Source organism: Pogona vitticeps, chromosome 3 (assembly GCF_051106095.1).
Source record: "Pogona vitticeps strain Pit_001003342236 chromosome 3, PviZW2.1, whole genome shotgun sequence".
Taxonomy (NCBI): Eukaryota; Metazoa; Chordata; class Lepidosauria; order Squamata; family Agamidae; genus Pogona; species Pogona vitticeps.
This window is the reverse complement of record NC_135785.1, coordinates 116,092,831-116,110,027: the sequence shown is the minus strand read 5'-3', so window position 1 is coordinate 116,110,027 and position 17,197 is coordinate 116,092,831. Positions and strand designations below refer to the sequence as shown.

The 17,197-nt window shown below is 38.6% G+C and overlaps 1 protein-coding gene across 5 annotated transcripts in view; it reads right to left on the bottom strand.

The window, feature by feature from the left end:
- GBF1 (golgi brefeldin A resistant guanine nucleotide exchange factor 1) overlaps positions 1 to 13,107 on the bottom strand; it is a 128,637-nt gene extending 115,530 nt beyond the window's left edge. For 3 of the 5 annotated variants that reach the window (XM_020791157.3, XM_020791159.3, XM_020791158.3), the window contains exons 1-3: positions 12,888 to 13,106; positions 8,628 to 8,733; positions 6,897 to 6,963 (exon numbers count right to left, since the gene is read on the bottom strand). In XM_020791157.3, coding sequence (XP_020646816.3) covers positions 6,897 to 6,963; positions 8,628 to 8,733; positions 12,888 to 12,961 — 247 coding nt within the window. In that variant the 5' untranslated portion in view covers positions 12,962 to 13,106. Of the gene's footprint in view, positions 1 to 6,896; positions 6,964 to 8,627; positions 8,734 to 12,887 lie in introns of all 5 variants that reach the window. The other 2 variants (XM_078391146.1, XM_078391145.1) reach the window with 1 other exon arrangement.
- Positions 13,108 to 17,197: the final 4,090 nt, after the last annotated feature.

The following is a 17,197-nucleotide window of genomic DNA, read 5'->3' as shown; positions in this document are numbered from 1 at the left end:
CTCTTTCCCGCCTTTACCACTCACCCCCCCGGCCGCCGTACCCACTTGTCACAACAATGTTCATCTGAAAAACTTCTGTAATTATTAAATTGGCTTCACTTCAATAAATAAGTTCTGTTTCCACTCACAAGACCAGTGTTTTGCCAAACTTCATTTATATTGTGGACTGAGGCAATCCACTGGTGGCAGTGAGATGAAAACGCGACATGATCCTTTGTGAGGGCAAAACAAGCAGGTGACACAAGGGTGAATGCCACAGTTATGTTCACCTTATATGTACAGTACTATGTTTTCACAGAATTTGTTAGAGAGCAATTTTAAACATATTGAAAATCTCCTTGGTTAATATATTGTTTGTAGCATATAATAATTCATTAACCTTTCTCTCTTTCTGCCTGTGCTCCCGTTATGTAACTAACCACACAACCAGTTGTACAACAATCACACAATGAAATCAAGATTGTGCATGCAGTAAAGAGGTTGGTGGAGCTCAGGGAATACCATTCAATCAACCTTCCATAAGCATGTAACACAGCAGGATATTGGACCTTTTATCTGAACATACTTCCAATATTCGTTCTTATCTTATGAACCTTGACACCAGTCATATATAACCTTACAGGTTTCTCTTTTACATTCATACGAGAAGAGTGAACAGGCTATTCAAGACAAACTGCCACATTTGTTATGAAATTGGCCTACTGAGCATCTTTTCCCACTCTACTTCAAAAGATTTCTAGTGTCAATATAAATACATTCCTGGTAATATAATTATTTGGCCAATATCCAGTTCAATATATGTGTACAAGGAGCTCCAACTGTGAAAGCCACCACAGTAATCTGATGGTGTGCACTTAAACTAAGTACATGACCGACACCTCGTCAGATCACCATGGCAGCTTACACTGCTTGAGTTTTCCACATACTGGACAGGATACTGACAATTATTTTTAACCACATCCTAGGATTTAAATTGTAACATACATATTGGCATGTTACCCTTAGCTAATACCCTACATAACAAAACTCCTTACCTGAAGATTTTAAAACTACTGTATTGCAATGCACTGTGTTTCACCAGCTCAGTCCATGTTAAAACATCTCTCCTCTTGTGCAATATCTTATGGTATTACATGTGGTACTCTGGGTTGTTACACTACATTCAACTTAAAGTGACTCTAATAGGTTTTTCGAGATACATGAGATATTTAAGGAGTGGCTACACACATACTGTACCTCTGAGTTTCCATGGTTGAACAGGGATATTTAAAACAAGATATCCTGAGTCCTAGTCCATCACTTTGTCCACTACACCACACTGGGTTCTATAATCGATTCAAATATTATTTTCAGCAATAAAAATATAGTACTAGAGTCTGCTTGTCATATTTAGACTTGCAACAGCATGGAAATTTTCTCAATGAATAGTTGACACAGCTAGATGTATTGCCAAGGTGAATCAATATCACCTGCTGTCAGTTGGACAACTGATTTCATATGCATGACAAAACCGTATACGAGGAAAATTTGCCTTATTTTGCTTCTGTAAAAATGTAAATACATTTTTGGCACCAAGCCAGCTGACAGGTTAGAAGGAAAAAGGCATTAACTAGTGGACTCACAGGAAGGATGGTGACCTTCCATAGCACAGCTTTCACCAGTGCAGCAGAATGGGAAAAGCAACCAGCCAGCCAGCAGTCGCACACTCAAGAGTGGTGGCAACACACTCACCAGCCCAGCAATAGCCATCTTAAAAACCTTTATCCTACATATTGAAGATATGCATATATTAAAATTCTGTATATTTTTAAATGAATAATAATTGAAAGTCAACAGTCTGTCAGTCTTTCATCTCAATACTAGTAAATCTGTTAAATATTTAGGTATTTATTTGCAAAATGTCATAAATAATTTAGGGTTATATTTAATGCTCTAAAATACTTTCTATTTTAGCTAATGCGTAAGTTTACTGCATGCAGAAAGAACATTTGGAAGTGAAAGGGTTAAGTGCTCCCCAGCACCATTTTTCCATTTTAGGCTTAGACATTGTAAAACAAAACTAAAACACAATATCTATACTTGACTGATACGTGAATGCTGTTTGGCTCTCAGAATCACTAGATGGTATTCTAACTTTGAAGAAGAGAGACCCCTCTCATAATTTTCAGCTGGACTGTGACCCAGTTTTATTTGCTGCTAAAGCTGCATTTGCTTTAAGAGACAGCTTAGGAACTTCTTTTGAACTGAAAATAATGGCTAAGCAAGACCCTTCATGGTTATCCAGAGTTAACCTCCCATCCTCCATATACACTTTACTAACACATGTAGATTTTCTATTAGTTCATCTAAATTTGGGCTCAGCTTTGACAGGAGCAGGGGGAAAACCAATAAATCCTGCATAGAAGTGTTGTGGGTACTGACATGAATAATATCTAATCATTTGCAAAGTTTTGCAGTTTTCTTGTAAACAGTTTGGACATTAATTTTATCTGTGACTGAACAAGGGCAGCTGTAGCAGTGTTGGTGCAAAACAAATTCCAAACACTATCCTGAGGTGATACTTTTATAGGTTAATGAAAAAATGACAAAGAAATGGGCAGAGGCCAAAAAATGTGCAAGATTTTAAGAATATAATCCCATTATCAACTCCAATATTAGAAGTAAGCAAAGGAGAAGGCTGGTCTCATGTCCTTTTTGTCAATATGCTGTTTCAGGATATAATGTAAAAGAGATGCTACAGATAAAAAAGGAGCTTTATCATGTAATATAATGGTATCCCCTCAATATGGAGTTAGGCTTTGTTTTCTTCCAACACAGAGCTAATGACATTTGCAAAGTAGCCACTGAAAGACTTCTCATGATTATTTTTAATGAACATCATCCTGTATCAAAAAGACGAGAGGAGTCAGTGTAAATAAACATGGTTCAGTAAAAACAAGTAGGATCATGAGACCAGAGCCAACCTTCATATTATCTTTTCTTTTTGCAACCGTATTACAAGTTAAAACTAAGACAAAAAAATTCCAAAACCACCTGGAGGCAAGTTCATGGCTGAGTCAGGATACACAGCCCTGTATCCAGAGCTCAGGTTGACCCTTTCAGTCCCAGATTAGAGCACTTCATACATCATTCCTAAACAGTTAAATAAGCAGGGGCTCAAAGGAGAACCAAGGTACTCTACTGCAACATGCCTAACATTTACATTGCCCCCTCTGCTCATTAAACAGATTTTGTTTAAATAATGAGCAAACTGTATTACAGACTCCAATGAGAATTCCAAAATTATAAGTCAACTGATAAAGCTCAGAGGAGATGGAAGAGAATGGGAGGGAGAGAAGGGTAATATTGACTAATATAAAGGGCGCAGCTTGAGAAAGGATATTCCTGCCACACCTGATCAAACACAGTCCACAGAAGGGAGAAGGAAAAAGGAGCAAGAGGAGAAGTAAGACAAGGCAGTTGGAAATTTGCATCCAGAACAGATTAAAACAAATTCAATAGGGACTGAGGAAATACAGAATATATATTACTATAAATGCAAAACTGTTCTAAAAGCTAACTCAAATGTCAAAGATTACCACTTGAATAAATTTGAATATGAAAGCCATTGCTTCCATAACTTAATGAAGAAATGCTCAAAGTAAATCCATGGAAGAGCTAAATGTTGACCAACTTTCCTTTTTGACAGTGGAAGTTTCTGAGAAAAGCACTGGACACTACCACCCAGGACTCATCAATCTAAGATCATGTAAGGAGGGTAATCAGCCAATTGCATATTATTGTACACACTATAAATACTGAGGCCAGCATAGCCCTTTTACAACTTATATGAAAAGTAAGAAATGTAACTTAATTCCACATATACACATTAACTTGGCACTAACCCGTGTTCCTTTATCATATATCTGTTTCCTACTGCCTCCTTCCATTAAATTTATCATGGTGGAACATTCAAGACAGTATTTCTAAATTAGGCACTTAAGCTCATCAAATGTTCCTGTGTATTTTCATTGCAGAAAACTACCGTTTAAACTTCCAACAGAGGAACTTTTATGGAGAGCATTTTCACCTCTGTCCCAAACTGCACCTCTGTTACTTTTACATTCAGGAAGTTAATACCTTTTCAGTGTTCTTCCACTGAACCAATTCCATCAACATGAATGTACCAATTTGACTGCTGTCATACCCACAATAAACTATAAGAGAACTCCAAAACTGGGTCAATCACAATCAAATAACTGGAGAATATCAAACCACTCTGTACTTAGATAAAACATGAAAATGGGTTTCGCTTTTCAGATCCCAGACTACTGTAACTAAACTGGGTGTTTTTACAGATCAATAATACATATGGACATACAAATTCATGGTCAGACTATGTGGGAACATATTTAAACCTCATACTTCAGATTACAACATACAACTGAAGCCACTGCAGACTGACTGCCCCAGCTTCTGTCCGACAAGAATAAATAAGGCAGTGATTGAGGCCCAAGGAAAGCATGATAACTTACTTCTGCAAAGCTGTGAAGATGCAAGAGAGATCCATGATCTTATTATACCTAGAGTCATCAAAAGTTCCAAACTAAAGACAAATGGATAATGTGACTGAAAAAGCATGCAGACCAAAAAAGAGATATGTATGGTAGAAAAAAATAGAAGAAAAAAGAATTATACTGGACATAATTCTTTCCTTTTCCTTTGACTAGGCTCCTAGATCTGAAAAGCAGTTAAAACTTTAAAAAGCATAATAAACACTTTGAAAAATTATACAGCTTATTAAGTTGAATTTTTATTTATTCTCCAAGAGCTGAAGAAAAATATAGCCCATAAAATAGATTCCAAATGTTGTGGCCATGGTTCAGTGAAGTAGCTTTAAAAACTTAATCAAAGAAGTAGATCAGGTCCATATCCTGTGCCTGACATACTCATGCAAGAACAGAATCCAGCAAGATTATAAATCTCTCCACCCCACTGCAAAACTAAAAAAGGCAGAAACAATATCGGAGGCTAAACCACTTCTGAACATGCTTTTGGTATCAAAGAGGACTTCAAGGTGGGAAGGAAAACACAAAAACCCTGATGCTACTATGAACATGATACTCAGTTTACCCTAGATAACAGCTGAAAAATGATACAGAGGCACAAAAGTGCCACAGCACTCTGTTTCTTGTGGAGGAGGGAGGTCCAGATTTTTTAAAATCATCATAGAAATGAGTTTTTAAAAACTGATAATTTACTGGCAAAAATCTCTATTATTTACAATTGCTACAGAATAAGAGGTGCCTCGCTTAACGAGCGATTCGCTTAACGACGAATCCGCATAGCGATTGAGTATTGTGATCGCAAAAGTGATCGCATAACGATGTTTTAAATGGGAAAACATCGCTTTGTGATGATCGGTAAGCTGTTTCGCTTACTGATTATCGCATGACAATGTTTTTCCAACAGCTGATCGGCGGTTCCAAAATGGCCCCCGGGTAAAGAAAATGGCCGGCCGCTGTGTTTTCGCGCCCTTTCCTTGCTTACCGGGCAGCGAAAATGGCAGCCGCATGGAGGATTTCTGCATAACGGTGAGTTTTTTGCCCATAGGAACGCATTAAACATGTTTTAATGCGTTCCTATGGGCTTTTTTGCCCCAGATAGCGACGAATCCACATAGCAACGATTTCTTCGGAATGGATTATCGTTGCTATGCGGGGCACCACTGTACGGGCACTTAAGAAACCTATATAGTCTATCTGCAGTAGAGAAAGATCAGCTTTAAATGTTAGAAAAAAAGAGAACATACTTTAAAAAAGATGAAATTAATAAAGAGGATATCTCATATGTTCACTAATCTGAAAAACCTGACATATTAATAGCAATAACTGTAACTGTAATTAGGATTTCTATGACATGTCATATTTTTTTCTGCAAACTTTGAGTTTATAAGTAAATTGAAACTTGTTTATGAGTGTGTCTTAATGAAAATTTTTATGAACTATCTGCAATCCCCTTGTGTTCCATTCAGGTTTGTTTCATGTCACCCTTCCACAACTTTGTCCTGAGTTCACTTCAATCCAGGGTCCAACACCCAAGGACCTCACCACCCTGCTGCTGGAGCAGCTGAGCTTGCCCTTTTTCTTCTCCATCAGTTCTTCTGTGTCAGCATGGGCTCTGGTTGGGATCCCACAAATTGGCTGTCTCATTAGGGAGAAGCTGGTCAGGTAGCAGGGGCCAGCCTATTACAGAAGGCCTCCAGTATCTCCTGGAGCACACACAATAAGCTAAAAGGAACAATACCTGTATTCAAAACTCACTGTAGTATCAGCCAAGTAGTATCTTTATCTGGACCAACCAAAAATTCAGAATAGAGTGTACTTTCTAGATCAGATTTTATATTTTCAAACATCGAGAACTGGCCAGTACACATTTGTGATTTGAAATAAGCATGACACCTAGTAGAGTGTAATCCATGTAAGTATCTATCTCCTCAATTCCATGTTAAAACTGTAACAATACACACCTTATGGCTTCAATATCAAATGAGCCTTCTTTTCCCCCCTCTTCCCCACCTCAGTCTCCCCAGCTGGCATTTAATACCACCTCACCAGCTAAACAGCTCTCAAAACCTGAAGAGTTTGCCTACAATTTTTGTGCATTTTTTATTGGTCTAAATAAGAACATCGCTTCTCCATGTGCTCTGGATTTTTTTCTTCTGTATCATCATAGATTGCTCTGTTTAATTTGCAACTGAACTCAACATCTCCCTGAAAATACACATGCATAAGAATTATGCATATGTTAATATATACATTTAATTAATACATTTGTTTATACAGTGTAAGTATAAATAGATATACGTATAATGCACATCATTCCACCAGATGATCAATAAAAAATTTAAAGCCTACCAGTTACATTATTCAGAACTTCTTTCAAGACACTGAAGCTGTGCAACAGGGGATCACGTTCTTCATCCTAAACATATGAAGAGGTCATTACTAAATCAAAGCTGAACTCTCAGACCAAAGAAGGAAAGACATTTTATCTTTTGTTCAATTAGCTCTTCAGTGGGACATTAATCAAAAACATAACCCTGTACTGTAATAAGATTTCTCAAGATTAGATATGGGCACGAATTAAGTTATGCCTCTTTGTACAAATATCTCCATGTGGCACCACAGGTGCCATGCATTTCCTCCCACTTTCCAGATGGCTGCCCCATGCACAACCCTCAAACACTGCCCAGGTTGTCCTCCACCACCAGCTGCCCAGTCCAGGAAGGTGCTTGGGCTTCCCTTCTCCACCTCCTCCAGCAGCCAAGCACTCAACGGCTGTGCAGGCGGAATCTTTGTCCCACCGCCTCATCTGAGTGGTTGGCTGCCATAGGAGGTGGAAAAGGGATGCCCAAGTTCCTTCTCAGATCAGGCAGCTGGCGATGCCCTGGGTGGTGCATGGAGGCTTGTGACTGGAGTAGCCATCCAGGAGATGGGTGGAGGGAACGTGTGGCACCTATGGTGCTGCGTGGAAATCTTCATACAAAGAAGCATGACTTAATTCATGCCTATTTCTACTCAGGATTCCTTCTAAGTGTACAAACACTGGTAACCGTAACCATCAAATAATTATAATCATACTATTTTCTTTTTAGTGAAATGCTCAGACTTAATTCTAAAAGTTAAAACAATGTTTAAATATCAGTGGCAGACATACAGATTATTATGTGAAGAGAACTACCTGTTATAACTTCATAAGCCATCTTAGGCCCAAAAAGTATAAAGAGAATTTCGTTAGAACTGTAACTAGATACAAATTTATTTAGAAACTAGCCTTCTTAAACAGTGGAGGACTAACAAGTAGCTAAACATACATAGGACCAGAGTACTTCTAAGAGTACTACTTTTCAGCATCTTTTACTGTTTTTTTTTCCTTGACAGACCCCAAGATAACATGCAAAGTCCATCCTCATTAACAATTCTATGAGTTAAAATAAGCTGAAAGAGACGATTGATCCAGATCTACACCAAGAAATTATTGGTAGAGTACAAACTCAAACCTGTATCTTGGTGGAGTGTACATTTAAGCATGTATTTGTCAAGTTTAATTACATTACTCTAGCAACTATATCAGGATGGTGCCCGACATGTACCCTCCTCAGCTGTTTCTGCAACATCCTTGATGCCCTCCCATCTAAGAAGAATTTTTGTTATGTGAAAAAGGTCATTTCCTATGCTAGTAAACATTCAGGGGTTCCAGTTATACTACAAAACATACACAGGCCTCTCAAACCTCAAAAAAGCCCCCATCCAAATCTCCTTAGAGACAAGATAGGTTAGCAATTTAATTTAGTTAATTAATTGAGCCATATATTCATGATCTGACAAAGAAATATTCCAGGTAGGGCATTCACAGCATTAAGTTACATTTACAAGTTCATAGCATCTATTATATAGAAAATGTCACATTTCAAAGCATTATGTTAGCCAGATTTACACAAGCGCCTACACAAAGATAAAAGTCACATACAATTTCATACAGCAATTATTCTAATTCCTTTAGTATACCTGATATTCATTGAAAATAATGTACATCTTTTATTACAAAGATTCAGGCTAGCTGAATGTGTTTCTCCACAATCTTACCAAATGTGTATGGGTACTCCATCTTGCACTTCTTTTTATGGCTCCAGCTACTGTATTGATTTCGCCTTGTACAATATAAATGTTCTTATCCACAATCCTGACAGACCTAAAGTTGAGAAACTATGTTAGTACCTGGTACAAAAAAGAGCATTTAATTATTCAATACCAAGGAAGAATGCATCACAATCTCCATTTTGGACAACAGAGAGAGAAAGAGAAAGAATTTCAGGACAATTGGATCAGTTAAATACTTCTGATATTATATGTTTTATATGCTCTTAATAGTAATTATTAAACATGCTAATTTAAACTACTAAGTATTTTCTAATTTCTATTTATAAAAGCATTTCCATAACAACTTAAATTCACACATTAAAGTATGCTATATTTGCCCTTTTTCATTTTTCAAGAATTGGGCATGCTGCTGCACAGCTTCTCACACATTCTTTTAAAATATGTTTTCTGTAAGATTCAGTCCTCTGCCAGCCATCATACCTTCCCCTTAGGTGCTTAGGAGAAGTGGCTCTTAACAAAAAAAACTAAAGACCAAACACCAGCATCTTTTATGACGACTGCAATCAGTACTTTTAACACCAGAAATCTGAGAAAGCCCAACGGGCTGGAAGATGTCTGTACTGACCGAATCAATCAAACCACCAAAGAATAGATGGGTTTGCCCAAACTAACTACCACCAGAAACCATCAAGAGACATCGGAATACTGTACTACAATTCAATACAATACAAATGAGGAAGCAAAAGGAAAAAGAGTTAGCACTTCAAAGCAATAAAGATCAAAAAATACATGAACAAATACCATTGGAAGGCTGATGATGTAATCGGCTCTGGTGATTTTCAAGAAATTAAAATTTTCTAATTACTTTCCACCAAAGGTCCTTTGCTCGTGAAGAAGCCACTTAAAGCCAAAGGAGTGTGGGAAAGTCTTTAAATTCTGAAAAATCACCACGGATAATGATATCATCAGCCTTACATGGTGCAATTTAAAGCAATAAGATTTCAGTCTATATTTTAACAGTTTAAGCACAATTAAATCAGAGGGTAAATATAAAAAGCACAAAATCCTTTTGGGGGCTCTAAAGAAAAGAGAGGACCACAGGATTTGTACAGATACTGTACCATCATGCAGGCTACAGCTACCAATTCCTCTTTGGCACATGGCAGTTTTTACTCTAGTCAATTAAAATGGAAACTACTATAATCACAAGTGTTAAGATTATGCAGGAACAACAGCAATAGAACAGGCAAGGTATTTTTTTCTAGACAAGTAAAAAAACATAGAGAATAAATTTTACAAGAGGATAATAAACCTGAAAGCACTGAGAATGGTCCTAAGAAGAACTATGAAAACTCTAGCACTTACAACTTATACAAATACGAAATGTTGTATGTAAATATTAGCATCTCCTGTCTCATACTCCACAACACAGAGATAATCCAATATTCACATTCAAATGTACAAATAATTTGAAATACTTACTAATCCACCATACACTTAACATTTCCACAAGGCAGTGACAACTATGCCTGTGTCCAACATAGTGCCTATGAGAACTACTCTCAAACCATCTAGCTGTGAATTCACTTGAGCATTATACAGTATTAAGAAATTTGTTCACTTTATTTAGATTATTTCTGTTTTCTGTTTCTAAACACACCAAAGCTAAACACACCTTATTTATTTAGAAAGAAATTTGAGTTTTGCATGTAGATAAATTGATCACACTAACTGATTTTAAAATGAGCAAAGAAAGTTACAGAATTATAGAACTGGAACTTTCTTAAAGGTCATTGTACTAATCTTATTCCCTAACCTAAAAGATACAAAGAAATGTTTAAATATCTATTTTATCATACTGGATGTTAAGAAAAGTAACCCAAGAGGTTCTTAGTTACTCCTTTTAAAAAAATTATAATAAACAAAAAGAAAGTTAAGTGAAAGGATTTGCAGCAGATTCTGCAAATGTGTCCAGTGCATTGATATTTCTATCATAGCTGTGAATAAGAGGAAGGGAAAAAAGGTTCTTACTGATGGAGTATCTATTCTTTACGTGATTTCTTTTCACATATTTTTCTAGCATAAGACTAGATATCAGTATGCTTATTTCTCATCCTCTTGTCCCAGCATGAGATCAAAAAGTGTTGTGATTTTAAAATCATTTCTTACATTAAATATTATTTCTTAGGTATTTATCACTTGAACATTATCTAGCTTACTGTCAATATCCTACATATGGTAGAATATTGTTAGGTATTCTCCCTTGCCTCTCACATTATTATCCTATTTTTTCCACTTTGGATGAAATTTTTGTGCTGCAAGGCTACTGATGTAGGACGCATTAAAATAGTATCAATTTCCACCCAATTGCTTAAATATATCCTTTTAAGTGTATCATTAGGACACTGCTACAAAAACATCCTTTATGAACATAATGTATTTATTGCCTATCTGCAACACCTGGACAGTGCTGGAACACCTGATGGTTTATCTAAATATAAAGTGAAGTCTTGCCCATCTTGTTGTATGCTATTGCCTGCTACAGACAAATTCATATTCTTTTGTGTAAAGTGCAGTTTTACAGTGACATCTTTACTTATGGTACACTTGGCTGAAAAGACTGATTACTATCTTTCTAGTTCTAGGCTCAGATCTTACCATGTCTAGTCATATGCACTACAGTGATATGATCTCAAATCATTCTCTAAAGATTTATTAGATATTATGTCACCCAAAATGTGTTTATCAAATGGAAATATAATTTGTTAGTGAAGTCTGCCCAAGAGGTCACTAGGCCAATCTCCATGTGGCGCCCAATCTTATGGGTCTGAGATAAGGTGTCATTTCTTTAAATTATCCCTCACAAAACAAAAGAAAAAAAATTAAAGAAACCAGAACTAGGGAAACTTTCTTCTACCATATGGCTTTCTTCAAATGAAAAAGGCTGGGGCCAGTCTTTGAACCAATGACAGATGTGACACATTGCCACATATTTTCTAGGACATTCATGGGAAATGGCTAACAAGAATGAACAATGGACAAGGACCTTGACATATAATGTTCATACTAAAATCCATTTATTTTGCCTTTCACTTTAGAGCTGTGGTTCTCTGCTACATTTTCACAGCATACATTGCTATATTTGAATGTGCGTAAATACATATAAGGTTGCCTTATATGAAACAGTCAAGCCCAGAAACAACACATGGATAGGCAGAGGAAGTCACTAGATAAAAATCTGTATCTGCAACTCCACATTCTCTTGGAAAACCAAAATACTGTAAATGATGGCTTGTACTATCCTTTCACTTGTGGAAGGGCCAGCTCCATTTCCCTGGAAGCAAAACTATGTGAAACCTGTGTTTCTCAACCATTTGTCCTCCAGATATTTTGGTCTTCAACTATATACCAGAATCCCTTGCTCAGTAAGGCTTCCAGGAGATGACTCTCAAAACTTCAAGAGGACCAAAGTCATGCTAGAAAAGACAGTACCCATATGAAACTAGGCACCCAACTGCACCATCACGCAGGTATCCCCTGCCCAGACACCCTGCACTAATTAATGAATTTTGTTTCCCTCAAACTCTGAACAACAAGAGGAAACGTCTTGGTTGGTATGGGAGCCTTGTGTGGGAAGAGTCATAAACAGGTTTCAATCTATTCCCTCCTAGTCCCAAAGCATGTCCCAAGTCAAGGCCAACAGTTGGCGTTCCCAGACAACTTTTGCAGCTGTGCCAGGCAGAACACCCGTGTCCTGGGGCCCACGCAAAACTCTCCGGAACACCGCGCTACCAGCGCTCCCTCTCCACCGGTTTACCACATACTGAACCAGAGCGCGGAAGCTGCCCTGTGGACACGGAGACCGGTTCCAAAGTTGCCCGAGACCGCAGCAATGCCTGGGGCCTGTCACAAGGAGACAGAACTTAGCAACGGTCCCGTTCCGTGCCCTGCCTTGGCGACCTAAAAGTAATAGGCCTCCTTTCCTTTCTGCCTTCGCTTTCCCTAGACGGGCCTTCTCCTATCTTCGGCCGCCACCACCTTTGGACTCTCTCGGGCCTGTCGCATAGGACATGGCCTTCAGGCAGGTCGAGCTCCTCGTGTGTCTTCTGGAAGCTAAGGAAAGGTCTTTCCCGACCCCCCCCCTTCCTCCGCTTCCTCCACTCCCGCCCTCCATGGGGCAAGCCTGCAGAGAGACCCACTTACACGACCCCGGCTAGCGGGCGGGGGAACGACTCGTTTACTCACCCCTCCATCCACTCGGCATCCAAAATGGCGGAGTTGGAGGACAACTGAAGCAGCGTCGGGGGACGTCTTCGCATAGCCCGGAGCCGCTCCAGCGGCAGGAACGACCCTGCGACAAGCCCCCGGGCCCGAAATCAAGAGCGCCTGAGGGGCGGCAGAAACCGGCTCTGCTCCGCTCCTCTCACTGACGTGGAAACAAAGCACAACCTACCCCGCTGCCTGGTTACGGCACAGAAGGAGTGCTCCAAGCAACCAATCGAAAGCCACTTTTAAACGAAGGGCGACCGCATAACCAATAGGAACGGTTCGTCGCGGCAGCGTTCGTCTCCGAGATTAAGGATTGGAAGGGGCAGACAGCCCAAGAGACAATCGCGTGAAAGAGGAATGAATTGGCACCGCCAATTGCCAATAAGTAGATAGCAGAATGCCTCCGGATAAGCGGACAGCTATGGGAGGTGAGCGCCAAGTGCGGTTGAGAGGCGAAGCGGGGGTTGAGGTGCATCATGGGCTTAACTTGTCATTTGAAGGCTATGCGCGAGGGTTCGAATGTGTAACTTTAGGTCTGTTGTGTTGCCTTGATTCTTTCTCCTTCCATAAGAAAGGAGACAACCCGCCATAGCTGTTTCTCATTTCAGCACGGAATTCATCTTCAGGCAGACCAGACATTCTTCTGCTCCAAGGCAGTTGGTGTTAATAGAAAACCTCTTAAACCATGCTCGCGTCCAGCATGCCCAGAATGACAGCCCAGAGTCCCTGGCCACGACAGGATCTTTAGCATACATCTGGTATCTGTACGCATCTGCATGGCCGGTTGACCGCTTCTATTAATTAGAAGAAGAAGAAGAAGAAGAAGAAGAAGAAGAAGAAGAAGAAGAAGAAGAAGAAGAAGAAGAAGAAGAAGAAGAAGAAGAAGAAGAAGAAGAAGAAGAAGAAGAAGAGATGCTGAAGTGAGCAGGGTCAACCTGCTTGGCCCCACCTACCGACGTTAGACTTCTTTGGCTCAGCAACTCCTCCCCCGTCACCTGCGCTACCTAGTGGTTACTTGGGGACCCCAGGGCTAAATATTCTGTATCTGTTCATCCTCCCAAGGGCACAGTCACTCCTCAACTGAAGTCGACCTATTGTACAGTGAAAGCTGTCAGCATAAAAAGGATTGCCAATCATTTTATTCTTGCGCTGGAGTAATAACCAGGATGGCTTCAGTGGCTGCATAATACAGGGGATGCTCTCTCTGTTTTTAAACTGTTTCCAGTTTACATTTTCTTTCTGGAAGTTTTTTTTTTAATCTGTAGCATGACAGATTCCATTCAAAAAATTACAGTATATTTCCAAATGACACAATGACTTGTGAGAAAAACAATATTGCTTAATTATCCCCAAAGCAAGAGTGTCCTAAACCATCCAAGATTCCCCTTCGCTCAAGACAATTTTTTCAACATCATCATCATTTAGATTTAAATCTAACTTGCTAGTAAGGAAGCCTTTGGCTAGTATGATTCATGACAGAGACTGCTTAAAGGCAGCTCTGAGGTGCTTAAAGGGCAAGGGGGGACGGCCTATTGTTTAATGTGATGCAGATGAAATTATGATTGAGGAGTGTATATGTGTATTGCTTCATTCAATGCAGCATCATGTTACTTATACAGACCCTAATTGTATAGCAGGTGTCATTGGCTGTATTGGCATTCAACCTCAGCAAATTAGAAATGATGTAAAGGGAACAAGGGCAGTGACTGAAAGCATTGAAATATACTTTAATCTGTACTTGATGTTAGATTTAGCATATTTTATGCTATATTTGATGTGTCTTCGTAAGATTTCTGTTGAAGACAGCCTGATTTTCCCCCAGGATGAAAAAATATTGATGTGAACATTATCAGATGTTTCTCAGGGACTGTGATACAATCCAGATCTATTTAAAAAACCCCTCATGTGTCGTGCTTACCATTGCTTCCATAAATGCAAGGACAAAGAAGTGCCAAATTCATCTTTTTTAAAAAAAAATATTGGTTTCTAACCTCTAGAAGTAAAACTGATGTTTAAAATTCTCTTGTGTAATTAACATGCCCACATGTTGTTTATAAATGTGCTTTCTTCTAAGTCGTTTACTGGGTGAGTGTCTAATCAGAAATCAATGATATTAGATTTTTATCCTTCTATATTCTGTACAGGAGCCCTACCTTACCTCCTGATCTACTTTAGTGCTGTGGAAAACAACACTCTTACCAGATCTATATAGTTTCCTAGAACCATCTGCCCTCTCAACACTTTCCTGTTTTGCTTTGAAGAACCTAGAATCCACTGGTCTCTTCAGTTTTACAATTTTGCCTCATATTTCCATCAGATATTTCAGTCCAGCCTGTTCTCCTCAAAAGTCTCACTTCTGATAAAGTCTAGGTTCTCCCTTCTCTTCTTAGTCAATCTGCTCATACATTACATGGTCTTCCTTTCAGCAGAACTTAAAACAAGTCTGTTTGTCATCAGTGAAAATAAGAAACAAGGCCAGAAAGCTGGGACCTCTACAGAAGGAATTATAAAAAAGTTATATCTAGTACAACTGAAGCCAGTGTGGGAAAGATATGATGATCTGTGACTGGCTGTCCCGCATCTTTCAATGTCTGCAAAAAGCATTTGTGCAGTTGGAAATTTTAATGGAGAATAAAGCAGTCCATTCTTCCCCTTCCCATATTTGTTTTTTTAAAGCTCCCTGGAAGCTGCCATTTATCCCATTAAAGGGCAGATAGAACTTTAAGCACATACTATAGTCTTTACAGGAAAATGACAAGTAGATGATGTTCTCCTTCCAGCCCCATGGTCTCCCTATGGCTGTTTCTAGAAAAATAAATCTGTATGAGCAAAAGGAGATGATGTAAGTATATTTGAGATCAAGACACACACAGAACAAAAACACCCAAAAAGTACCCAAACCTAAACTGTTAGATTATACACAATAGCTATTTTTCATGAGGTGTTTCTGAAATGTCATCAAATTCTACCATATATAAGGCAGAATCTTTCAACCAGTTCTCAGATTTATAGCACCAAGTGTTTTAGTGCATGTAGATTTTTTAGATATTACATTAATGGGACACTAAATAGAGCAGACATATTAACTCAATATTTTTAACGAGCATTCCATTCAAACCTTGGTTTCTGAACATATCTTCTGGGGTTTTCAGCAGTGTTTCTCTTATCTGCTTTTAGCAGGGTGGGGGGAGAGGAGGCTGCAGTTCTTTAGGATATCCCAACATGTTACAAAGATTCATCAAACACAAAAGGGTTGAAAAACAGTATTATACACCTATAACCACTATAGTAGCTGTGTGATATTCTTCAACATGCCACACACAGCCACAAAAGAACAGCACTTCCTGAAGTTCAAGAGAGTAGGTAATTTGGAGTCTGATGTGATCTTCACAGTAAGGATTGAAGCTAAGAAGAAATATTATTGGATGAAACATCTCTGCCATCACAAAACTTCCCCAGAATTTAAGTTCTTGTTACTGAGGTTTCTCAGTCAACAATAATCAGCTTCAGCAGCCTTCATCAATAGAAAAGACTCTGTGTGAAAATTGTGAGGTAGGTGGAATTCCATTTTCCAGATGGTATTTCTGGAGGTACAATTTGTTTCATTCCAAGCATAAATATTGGCTACTGTTTGCTGTCACTTTTTGAGCTGCCCCACCCCCAGTTGCTCACAGTTATTTGCTGATCTGCTACAATGACACAGAATCTATAGAGCAGGCTAGTACGGGAACTGGGAACTGGATGGGTAAAGACGAACATAAGCTGGGTGAAGGGAGGCTGGTTGCTTTTCCAACAAGAGAAATGGTGGGTAGGTATTTCCATACTTCTCCTCATGACTGAGATGGTTGCCTTCACACCTGTGACTGTGGAGAAGCCCTCCCCTTGCACCTACCTCAAGCATCTAATACAGAGATGGGAGAGGATTAGAAATTTAATTATCAGGCCCACCCTGGTTTGTGAGGAAGATGACCACCTAAGAACATTAAGATACAATAGTTTTACAATTTTAGAAATTTAAGTACATTTACTTCATTCCTTTTGTTCAAAATATTTTGATAACTAATATGTATATAAAATAATAATTAAGATTCAAAATACAATAGTAATTAATATACAAAATTGAAAAAGTACAGACCAGTTTCTTCCCTTAGTAAACATTGTTCTCCAGGATAGTTTAACTGGTATCATTAGTATGTCTAATACTAAGCTCCACTTTAATATTAACATTTTAATGTATTGTGATTTAATATATAAATACGTTTTCTTATTTGCAGCATGCCACCTTC